This window comes from Bombina bombina, chromosome 2, assembly GCF_027579735.1.
Source record: "Bombina bombina isolate aBomBom1 chromosome 2, aBomBom1.pri, whole genome shotgun sequence".
NCBI classification, from domain to species: domain Eukaryota; kingdom Metazoa; phylum Chordata; class Amphibia; order Anura; family Bombinatoridae; genus Bombina; species Bombina bombina.
The window spans coordinates 605,584,431-605,596,930 of NC_069500.1; the positions used below are offsets into that span (position 1 = coordinate 605,584,431).

The 12,500-nt window shown below is 35.9% G+C and overlaps 1 protein-coding gene across 1 annotated transcript in view; it reads right to left on the reverse strand.

The window, feature by feature from the left end:
* The window catches only part of PGM5 (phosphoglucomutase 5), a 286,735-nt gene that overhangs the window by 70,574 nt on the left and 203,661 nt on the right, over nucleotides 1-12,500 (reverse strand). The window contains exon 9 of the mRNA XM_053702531.1: nucleotides 9,512-9,695. Coding sequence (XP_053558506.1) covers nucleotides 9,512-9,695 — 184 coding nt within the window. The remainder of the gene's footprint in view (nucleotides 1-9,511; nucleotides 9,696-12,500) is intronic.

Here is a 12,500-nt window from a genome sequence, read left to right on the forward strand (position 1 = left end):
TCTAAATAGCAAACAGGCACTTAACATTTTAATGTTTATATTTAGAGCATCAAGATGATAACTCTTAAAGACAAAGCAAATGTATTAACTAAAATTACAGAGAAATGTTTTCATTTTCAACTCTATAAAATAAACGTGAGCTGTTTAAGAACCTGTTTTTTTTTTTAAAATAAAGTAAAATTGTAACCGTTCCCCAGTTACATACATGGACATGGTGTAACACGCCATAGCACCATCTATTGGTTGAAAGTACCTTGACATTGTGTAACACAGCTCCATCTATTGTGTGTACTGGGGAAATAGACTAATTTGCATATATTTTGCATAGAGTGACAATTCAATGCATGGTTGTAAGTTTTATCATTTATCCCTCCCCTGAATCCCCTTCCTTTCGTTAGAGTTATATTTTATTATTATGTCGTTTTCTATATGTTTCTATATATTTATGTTTCTGTGGCATGTTACCCTAAGTTAAACGGGGTGTTGTTAGAGTCTAGTACAGAGTGAAATAAAACATGTTGAGTAGCTCCTTTCGGAACTGGTTGTTTAACCTGGTACTTTCAGGAATTTCTGTAGCAGTCTTAGGACCTGCTGTTAGGTTATACTAACCAAACATATATAACTGCAGTGTGGCTATTGTAATACTGTCTGAAAAAGTACACAATAAATGCATATTTGAATGTAATATAATAAATTTGAAGGAACAGCATTTTAATATGCAAATTCAGCAGCTTTGATAACGGAAACTCGTCGAAACATGTCAGCTGTATGAACTGATTCCTATTTGGACGATAACACCACTGTTTGCACTACTTTATTTTACCATTGTTTGGATCAATAAAGACATTTGCTTTTGATCTCAACCGGTGCTCCGCTACTCCTTTCAGTTGAGTACAAATTTGCCATCATGAGATAAATGACTTGTCACTGGGGCAGTACCCCTAAAAAGCCAAATTTGCACCATTTTTAAGAATACATTATGGTACCATAGCACTGAGCTCCAATCTAATCCCCAAAGGTACATATTTGCCTTTGATACGTAATCTGCAAGGAGAACCAGTACAACTTTTGTACATTTTTTCTGACAGTGTAGTAGTGTCTATTACATGAAAATTGGTGTATATACTGTACCTTTAATATTGAAAAAAAAATCCAACATAATCTAATGTTGTGTTATGTACAACACTGTAGGTTGCACAATACAGCAAGGTACGGGACTATTACGTGCTTGAGACAAATGTTCAGGGACTACAAAGAAGCACAGACAGAAGGATTAAGGCAGCTATTTAGCGAGACAACTGTCTAACATTTCTATGGTCAGTGATTGTAAGGTCACAGATAAAGTTGGATTATGATCTGTGACTTCAATTTTTAGCATTTTGAAATGACCATCTATGAATTTAAATCTGGCAAAAATTAGAAATAGGAATAATGGTCTGACTTGCGGACAGCAGAACTGGGCTAAAGATAAGACATAGGCATTTTATCTTCCGCTTAAAGGGACATTAAACCCAAAATTTGTCTTTCATGATTCAGATAGAGAATACAATTTTAAACAGCATTCCAATTTACTTTTATTATCTAATTTGCTTCATTCTTTAGATATCCTGTGTTGAAGAAATAGCAATGCACATGAGTGAGCCAATCACATGAGGCATCTATGTGCAGCTGCCAATCAGCAGCTACTGAGCCTATCTAGATATGATTTTCAGAAAAGGATATCAAGAGAATGAAGCACATTAGATAATAGAAGTAAATTAGAAAGTTGTTTAAAATTGCATGCTATTTCTAAACCATGAAATAAAAAAATTGGGTTTCATGTTGTGCTCTCGACTGTTTTAAACTTCACACAAGGAGGGGTTAAAGACTATAGTGCTTATGAAGAAGTACATAATAAGAGTGTTACAATTTGCATTGACTTGAATTTGATTTGATTGCAGAGATGTAGGACAACTATGGGGATAAGATTCCCCTGCCTACACCAGCTTTGTATGGGTTGCTACCATGCCAGTTAGACGCTATATTGGGTGCTGAGTACTGACTATCTCATATTAAATTTCCAATATTTACGTTCTCCAGTGTAAGAGCCATTTCCACAAACTTGGTTGCCATGTGGAGGGAATTAAGCCAGCTACATACACATATACCACAAGCAGTGTTCCCTCTAAGGCCAGTGTTGTTAGCGGCCCAGCAGTGAAAAAGTTCATTAGTGGACCACACCTTGCAGTCTGCATTGTGTAGTGTTTGCTAATTGCTGTAATTAACTGTTTCTCTGCTGGGCCACTTACAAAACTGGCTTTAGAGGGAGCACTGACCAGAAGCCAAGTAAACAGTTTTAGGAGTACACAGACCTTGTTATTGTATTATCCAACCAGAAGGATTTCACAGTAACTGGTTGTTTAAACTGTTAAAGCATCTATCTTTGCTAATATATAACATTTTCCACAAGGGACTTAAAAGAGCCTTAAAGGGACAGTATACTGTAAAATAGTTTTCCCTTAATTTGTTTACAATTGCTTTTTTTTACCAACTGCAGAGTAAAAAATGTATGAAAATTAGCTTTTTAAGGTTTATTTGTGAATATTAAAGCTCCGATTTTGTGTTTTGAAGCCAGAACCTAATAAAATGGGTTGAGCTTGTAGGTATAATCAGATCTCATTACTGTATCACATTGTGTACATAAACATGTTTCTTAATCTTATATCTGTCCATAAAACAATCACCAGTACTTGGAGAGAACAATGGAAAATCAACATTTTATTACCTTATCTCTGCTATATCCTACTGGGAGTATAATTTCTTCTGCTGGCTGTGTTTACAAAGCTTATCTATAGCTGGGACCTGCGGCCACAAACTTTCAGAATAGGTGGGGATACCATATGCTACATCAACTATTTCAAATGCCAATATAAGGGTAAAGGATCTACTTGTAAACAATTTAATACACTCCAGCAGGTAAAGTGGATCATTGGGAACAAATTAAAGGGGAGAAAATTTTTGAGTAAACTGTCCCTTTAAAGAGACAATTTACTTGATTTTTTGTTATTGTTTAAAAAGATAGATAACACCATTACTACTCATTTCCCAGCTTTGCATAACCAACATTGTTATATAATACTTTTTAACCTTTAAGTCTGCCTGCTTCTAAGCCCCAGCAAGCCACCACATTATCTCAGTGCTTTTTAAACCTTACACAATAGCTAGACAGTATTAGTTCAAGTGTGCCATATAGATAGCATTGTACTTACACCTGTGGAGAATAATAATGTTTATGCAAGCACCAGCACCGATTGACTAAAATTCAAGATTGTAAAAAGCACTGAGATAAGGGGCAGTCTGCAGTGGCTTAGATACAGGAAGTAATAAAGGTAGAAAACATACTAAAACAGTGTTGGTTATGCAAAACTGGAAAATTGGTAATAAAGGCATTATCTATCTTTTAAAAAAATAAATTTTTTCAAGTAGACTGTACCTTTAAATAGCTATAAATACACATTTAAAGCATTTGTATTTTTGTATGAGACCATGGTGATTGTCTATGAACCACGTACAGATGCTCCTCGACCTACAATTGTTTGAAAGCGATACACATTCAGTGGAAACCGAACTCTACCGTGTACCAGCCAATACCTGTATTAAGTTGTGTTTTTGCTTCCCATCATGCCTACTAAACCATCAACAAGTGTCGATGCCCCAGTGCCTTCTACCAGCTGTTCTCGAGCCTCATCAGAAAAGGGAGAAATTGATTACTCTGTAGCTTTAAAGGGACACTAAACCCATTTTTTTATTTCATGACTCAGATAGAGCATGCCATTTTAAGCAACTTTCTAATTTACTCCTATTGTCAATTTTTCTTCGTTCTCTTGCTATCTTTATTTAAAAAGCAGTAATGTGATGCATAGGAGCCAGCCCATTTTTGGTTGAGAACCTGGGTTATGCTTGCTTATTGGTGGGTAGATGTCAGCCTCTAATAAGCAAGCGCTATCCATGGTGCTGAACCTAAAATCTACATTCCTGCTTTTAAAATAAAGATATCAAGGGAACGAAGAAAAATTGATAAAATTAGTAAATTAGACAGTTGCTTAAAATGTCATGCTCTATCTGAATCATGAAAAAAGAAATTTGGGTTCAGTGTCCCTTTAACATCCCCAATTTTAGTTCAATGCTTCAAGCATTCTTTAAAGGGACACTGAACCCAATTTTTTTATTTTGTGATTCAGACAGAGCATGCAATTTTAAGCAACTTTCTTATTTACTCCTATTTTCAATTTTTCTTCGTTCCCTTGCTATCTTTATTTGAAAAGAAGGCATCTAAGATTTTTTTTTTTTGTTTAGAACCCTGGACAGCACTTTTCTATTGGTGGATGAATTTATCCACCAATCAGCAAGAACAACCCAGGTTGTTCACCAAAAATGGGACGGCATCTACACTTACATTCTTGCATTTCAAATAAAGATGCCAAGAGAATGAAGACAATTTGATAATAGGAGTAAATTAGAAAGTTGCTTAAAATGTCATGCTCTATCTGAATCACGAAAGAAAAAATTTGGGTTCTGTGTCCCTTTAAACGTTAAAGGTGAATCCCCAAACAACCATTCTGCTTTTAACTTTCAGTACTGTACAGTATTCAATAAATTACATGAAATATTCAACACGTGTTTGATGATTTTGTTCTGGGCATGTTTAATTAGGCTAAGCTATGATATTCAGTAGGTTAGGTGTATTGTACTCGAAAGTTTTAAATGTATTTTCAACTTACAATATTTTCTACGTACAATGAACTGCAAACATCCTACATTACAATATGGGATATTACATTTTATATAAACTTGCATAAAATTACTTGAACTCCTTGCCTTTGACTTAGTCATGTTCATAAGTGTACGAGTACAATGCCCCTGTTTAATTTGCATACAACTCATCAATTCAAATCACAATGTTTTTTTTTAAACCGAAGAACATACAGTATGATCCGACCAAAGGAACAATACAGTATGAAGCAGTTAAGCACAATCATAACAAACCACACCTAGGTTCAAAAGTTAGGAAAAGACTTATCAGCACAGCAAGTCATTCAGTGTTATAAACAGCACAATTGTTTCATATCTCTTCAGCCACTCGTGTCTCTAGTGCCAATTTCCCGAATAATGTTTTTGTTGAATAGAACAAACTTTCTCTTTCAGTATACAAGCTCTAGACGGGAAGGAATTTATAAGACACTGTAAAAAGGCACTCATAGACATACCTATTTCCTGCTGAGTGCTACAGATAGGTACAGGGAAACAGAAACATCTTGTGACATCAGTTGCTGATAAACTGACACTGCCGTATGTTCCTTTAGTGTGATTAAATTGTGTTTTTTGCAAGACACTTGCTTAATAGGGCACTATAATGACCCCAATACAGAAGATACCAAGTAGGATTATAAATCTTTTATTTTAAAATATATACACACTTTTTTTTCCCCTTCAAATGTTGATATAAACAATTTAATACACTCCAGCAGGTAAGATTGATAATTGGGAGCACATTAAAGGGGAGAAAACTTTAGGGTGCACTGTTGTGTTAACTATGCATTGTTATATACAAGCAATAGTGTAATAATAACACATTATAGCATTTTACCTTTATGTCTCTTTAAGAAGAATTAAAGGGACAGTCTGCACTATAGTCATCTTAAAGCTCTGCCCATATCACGATCTGGGCTGCATCTATGCACTCTGCTGAATAGCATTGACAGTCTGTTCAATCAAATTAGTGAGTCTTTTGTAACTAGTGAAGCCTTTAATGCAGCCCAGATTGTGATGTCATCAGTGGGCTGAGCTTTCCATCCATTTCAAAGTGACCAGAAGCAGTCATTTTAAAATAACATTTTTACTGTTACTGCTGCATGATATAGAAAGGGTGCAGTAGGATATTTGCAGCTTAAATGGACACTCAAGTCAAAATAAACTTTTATAATTCAGAAAGAGCATCAGTTTTAAGACACTTTCCAAATGACTTCCATTATCAAATTTTGCACCATCTTTTTATATTCACACTTTCTGCGGAACAAGATCTTACTGAGCATGTGCACAAGCTTACGGGGTATACTGATACTAGTCTGTGATTAGCTGATGGCTGTCACATGATACAGGGGTCCGGCAAAACGAGAGAAAAAATAAATTTGTCAGAAAAACAATCTGTTTATTTGAAATTCAGAGTAGGTATTATTGCATTGTCTTTTTATTATGCACTTTTGTTAATTATGTAATTCTACTGCACTGAGTAAGACTTTAAGATGACTCAGTGTAACGTGTCCCTTTAAATAGCTCATTCTGTCTCTATCACTTATATATATTTCTCATATATCTCTCATTATCTATCTATATTTTCATTTTCTATTCTGAATTGTTTTAACTCTTTATTTGAACAATTTCAAATACTGGAGAATAGTTACACTCTTAGTACTGCTCTATATAATGGGCACAAATTAATATTTAAATTAAAATAATAGCCATTTTATAAGACAATACTCAATTTTTTTATTTTTTTCCCCTAAGAAATCATAAACTTAAAGTGAATGTAAATTTTGATGCTAAAGTGCCCAGTTTTTCAAAATTCAATTAAAAACAGGGGCACTTTAATTTATCAAAATTTACATTTCACTCGTTGTGAAAAAAATACTTACCTTTTAATCTTGACAGCAGCTCCAGCTTCCCCCGGTCGTCGCCAAGCCATTTCTGACTTCAGAAATGATAGATCGGTCATCCTCCAATCACGACTCCCCCCCCCCCCCCGGGGGAATCAGTGTCTGATTTGAAGCCGTGATTGGAGGAAGCCGGATTCCTCATTTTAGACCCAGGAAGAGGCTTTGCGACGACCGGAGGAAGCTGGAGCGGCTGTCAAGTTTAAAAGGACAAACTTTCCAAACAACCATCTTCTTTCACTTAAGAGATGTATTACAGAGACCGATGATCCCCTGATAATGTAAGAAGTTCATATTACAATCTAATCGGAATTAAAGATAACAGTACCAGCACTCCTTCTACATGTGGCACTAGGATCAGTACAAAAAAAGTTATATTTGGACAAGTTGAACATTTGTTTGCTTTCTTTTTAATATTTAGATTGCTAGAGAAGGCTGCAGTGCATCAGTTAAAAATGCTTGGAAATCCTTTGGTAAACAAGGGGTTATTTTTAGATGTTTTGTGCTAAATTCTAATTAGTTTTTTACTTACATCAATATTTGGTACCCATGTAAATAATGTAAATAATATATTAAAATGATATTATACTGCATAAATAAAATGCTGTAATTAGTCCCTGTCAAAGCCTACATCATGCTCAGAAGCTACAATGTGTTGTTGTTCCCAAGCAGAACTTTAGCTGTGTGCAGAGGTTAAACACATAGGGCAAGTTTCCCTTGGTGGTGTTAATCATTTTTGGCTGTTTGTTAGCCATTAAAATGTCTGTTGAAAAAAAAAATGACACCACCAGTAAGATGACAAAGCTATTGTATTTTTGTTTTGTACAGTGTATGCTGCCATTAAATTGATAAACTTTATGGGGCCTATTTATGAAAGGTCTGGCGGACCTGATCTGACATTGCGGATCATGTCCGACAGACCTCTCTGAATGCGGAGAGCAATACGCATTCAGCATTGCACCAGCAGCTCTTGTGAACTGCTGGGGCAACACCGCCCCCTGCAGATTCGCGGCCAATTGGCCGCAAGCAGGGGGGGGTGTCAATCACCCCGATTGTATTCGATCGGGTTGAATTGCGGTGATGTCTGTCTGCCTCCTCAGAGCAGGCGGACAGGTTATGGAGCAGCAGTCTTCATAACTGGTGTTTCTGGCGAGTCTGAAGGCTCGCCAGAAACACGGGGCTTCAAGCTCCATACGGAGCATGATAGATAGGCCCCTATATCTCACTCTTTTTTTGTTAAGGTTCAAAATGCCCTTTAGGACTAGTAGTAAAAGAGTGTGAAACACATTTAAAACACACACATAAAGTATTCAATACTATTATATATAAATATGTATTTATTGTTTAAAAACGTGAAGAAAATATAGTAACTAAACAAACATATGAGTTGATCACTGGTGAGGTTTGAAAATGCAAAACCAGTATTTTACATCACCTTGTAAGAGTTGGTAAGCAACAAGCTCTGTGACGCTAATATTCCTGTAAAACTACCAAACTGCTAGCTGTTAAATGAAGTGGAAGGCGGGTTACTCTTAAAGGGACATGAAACCCAATTTTTTTTTTATCATAATTCAGACAGAGCATAACATTTTTAAATAAATGTTCGATTTACTTATTTTATCTAATTTGCTGCATTCTCTTGGTATCCTCTGTTGAAAAGCATTCCTAGGTACGCTCAGTAGCTGGTAGCTAGTTGGTGATTGGTGGCTGCACATATTTGCCTCTTGTGATTGGCTTACCAATGTGTTCAGCTAGCTCCCAGTAGTGCATTGCTGCTCTTTCAAGAAAGGATAAGAAGAGAATTAAGCAAAATTGATAATAAAAAATAAACTGGAATATTGTTTAAATATGTATGCTCTCTCTGAATCATGAAAGAAAAATGTCAGGTTTCATGGCCTTTTAACACCGTACACAAATGTCATGCAGTGAGGAAGTCTGTAATCTGTGTGAAAAATGGAATCCAGTATCACTGTACACCAACCAAATGATTTAAAGGGACATGCAACACATTTTTTTTATTTTAATGATTCAGATAGAACAGGCAATTTTAAACAACTTTCTAATTTACTTCTATTATCAATTTTTTTTATTGCTTGGTATCTTTTGTTGAAAAGCAGGGACGTATATGATTAGCAGCCAGCCCATTTCTGGAGCTCTATATGGCAGCAGTTTTGCAAGAATCTTATCCATTTGCAAGAGCACTAGATGGCAGCCCTATTTCCTGCCACGTAGTGCTCCAAACACCTACCTAGGTATCGCGTCATCACAGAATAACATGGGAACTATGCAAATTGATAATAGAAGTAAATTGGAAACTTTTTTAAATTGTATGTTCTGTCTGAACCACAAAATAAAATAAAAATTGGGTTTCATATTACTTTAAGGCTTTGCAGCTAAAAGTTAACACAAAGGGGCCGATTTATAAACATTTGAGCGGACATGATACGATGTAGCGTATCATGTCCGCTGCACATCGATTAATGCCGACAGCATTTATCATTGCACAAGCAGTTCACAGATTCGGCCGCTAGCAGGGGGTGTCAATCAGCCCGATCGTATAGGATCAGGCCGATTGACGTTAGCAGCCTCAGAGCAGGCGGACAAGTTATGGAGCGGCAGTCTTTAGACCGCTGCTTCATAACTGCTGTTTCCAACTAGCCTGAAGGCTCTCGCAGAAACAAGGGCAATAAAAACGTGTCCCCTAATAATGGAAAGTCACTTACAGTCAACAAAGGAAGCTAATGCAAACATGACCTGATCTAACACGTTACAGCATTATAGTTATGCTTTAGAACAGCCTTTCCATTATCTACTGTTCTTACCTGTTTCTTTGTTACAGTCCCATCCACAGGATCCACATATTCAAAGCTGTCTGTCTTCTCCACGGTGTAAACATGGCTTCCAACAGCGAACTGCTGGCTGATGAATGACTTATCTATTATCATGGCCTCCATATCTCTCATTATTAAAAATGCAGCTCGGGGCTCCAAAGCTTCATAGTCAAACCTGATACACAAAAGTAAATAACACGTTAATAAGCAACATTATAGGGTTAATTCTTTATAAAACTACACAATAAACGCAGGTGGCTTCTACAATTAATTCCAGTACATGATAATATTGATTGTAATTGGTCAGATTGTTATACAGGGGTGTATCTAGCATTAAAGCCATTGTGATGCTAACTGGTGCAGATTTGGGGGGCAGTTTATAGGAGGCTACCACAGAAAATGTTGCTTACTTTATGTACTTAAAGGGATACAAAACCCAAATTTTGTCTTTCATGATTTAGATAGAGCATGCGATTTTAAGCAACTTTCTAATTTATTCCTATTATCAATTTTAATTTGTTCTTTTGCTATCTTTATTTAAAAAGCAGAAATGTAAAGCTTAAAGGGACACTGAACCCAAATTTTTTCTTTCATGATTCAGATAGAGCATGCAATTTTAAGCCACTTTCTAATTTATTCCTATTATAAATTTTTCTTCGTTCTCTTGCTATCTTTGTTTTAAAAAGAAGACATCTAAGCTTTTTTTTTTTCAGAACTCTGGACAGCACTTTTTTATTGATGGATGAGTTTATCCACCAATCAGCAAGAACAACCCAGGTTGATCACCAAAAATGGGCCGGCATCTAAACTTACTTTCTTGCATTTCAAATAAAGATACCAAGAAAATGAAGAAAATTTGATAATAGGAGTAAATTAGAAAGTTGCTTAAACTGTCATGCTCTATCTGAATCATGAAAGAAAAAATTTGGTTACCGTGTCCCTTTAAGAGCTGGCCCATTTTTGTTTCAAAACCTGGGTTATGCTTGCTTACTGGTTTGCAAAATGTAGCCAATAGCAAGCTCTATCCAGGGTGCTGAACCTAAAATGAGCTGGCTCCAGAGATTTACATTCCTGCTCTTTAAATAAAGATAGAAAGAGAACGAAGAAAAAATTATAGTAGGAGAAAATTGGAAAGTTGCTTAAAATTGCCTGCTCTATCTGAATCATAAAAAAATTGGGTGTTTAGTGTCCCTATAACTGTCCTTTAAAATGATCCTTATTAATATGCCGCACAGTCTGCAAATTACCTTTAAAAACTTGAGACTGCAAGAGTCTCAATCATACTGAAGTATAGTGAAATTTACCTGAGCCTGTTTTGCTAGCTCAGAGCAAAATCTCACATTCATCTGTTGCTAATTGGTCAAGGCAAAGGAAATATGGCTTCCACTAAGCTTTGCACAAGGTATATCCCTGATATAAATTTGCAAAACTTTTTAAACTGTGTTAACAAAATGGCAGTGCTAAATAACTTTAAAAGACTAATGTAGTGCTTTATTGCTATTGTATACAAATGAGTTTAACGTCTCTTTAAATAAACTGTGCTAGTTTTTATTTCCTACCATTTATATTTAATTACATACATTATTACATTTCCTTATGAATTTAATTTATTTTAAGTTTTTCTTATTTGTTTGAATAATTATGGAATATTTTTCATCAGTTTCTTGTCATTTTTTTAAAGAACCATTTAATACAGTAGACTTGCATAATCAAGAAATGCATGGTAAAAATGTAATGCAATATCACATTTCAAATAAGCAGTAGCTTTTTTTCTGATAAACATTTAATTTCTTCCATTTGTCAGCTCCCTATATCAGGTGACATCCATCAGCAAATCACAGACTGATTACATATGTACTGTGAACTCTTGCACATGCTCAACAGGAGAAAATATGAATATAAAAAGATTGTGCTCAATTTGATAGGTACATTGGAAAGTTTTCCTTTAAAATTGTATGCTCTATCTGAATCAGGATGGAACATTTCTGACATAAGTAAATAAAAGATATTCCCTTAATTTGAACATAATTCTTGTATTTGAAGCAAGCTTCAATGACTAGTAAGAAGGGCAATGTAACGATTCAATGTAATATATATATTTCTGGAGCATATCCTGTCCCAACTGTTTAAGGCTCAATGTATCAAGCCTTCTCCTCCCCTACGACTGCAGGTTCTCACAAGAGTACCTGCAGTCCATATAAATCAAGCAGCGGTCATCAGATCACTGCTTCCTACTCTCTTCTCCACTTCTTCGGTGGAAAAGTTCAATCTCCTTGGTCTCGTCCGACCGGGGGAATTGACAGCTCCTGCCTGCGCATGATTGGCTTTGCGTGGGAAGGGTGAGGTAATGGTAAATTCTGGCAGCGGATTGCTACCCGCCAGAAGCGAGCTGGGGCTTATAGGGGTGAATATATACGCCCATATCCGCCCTCGCTTGATAAATCAAGCCCTTAGTGTAGAGGCTTTATTTGTGTATATTGGTTATCATATAGACCAGTGTTTCTAAATCTGTATGTCATGCAAATCAAGAAAGCCAGAGGTGTGCCACCAAATTTAATAATAAAAAATATTTTTTAATTTACAGTAACTTTTGCCTATTTTTACAATTATACCCATATAAAAATGTTCACCAGTCTAATATGTTTACGATCACAGACTTTTTTTCTGCTCTCATACCTGTATTTTACTAAGTTGCTATTATCATGGTGTCATACACTCTACTCTAGCAGTTCAGCTTTAGGAGAGGGGATACAAATTAGATCTTCCTCAATTGGCATTTCACAATTTGCACCTAAAAGCTGGCCGGGCAGCCTGAGAGATCCATGACTTAATATTGCAAACATATGGGCACACACAGATGTTAGAGTTCCCGCATGTGCACAGGTGAAAGGACTGCAGTAAACAAAGCAGCAGGTGTAGTCAGGGCACTAAACATTACTGACCTAGGGTTTAAGTCCCTGCTACTCAAATTAATGCTATA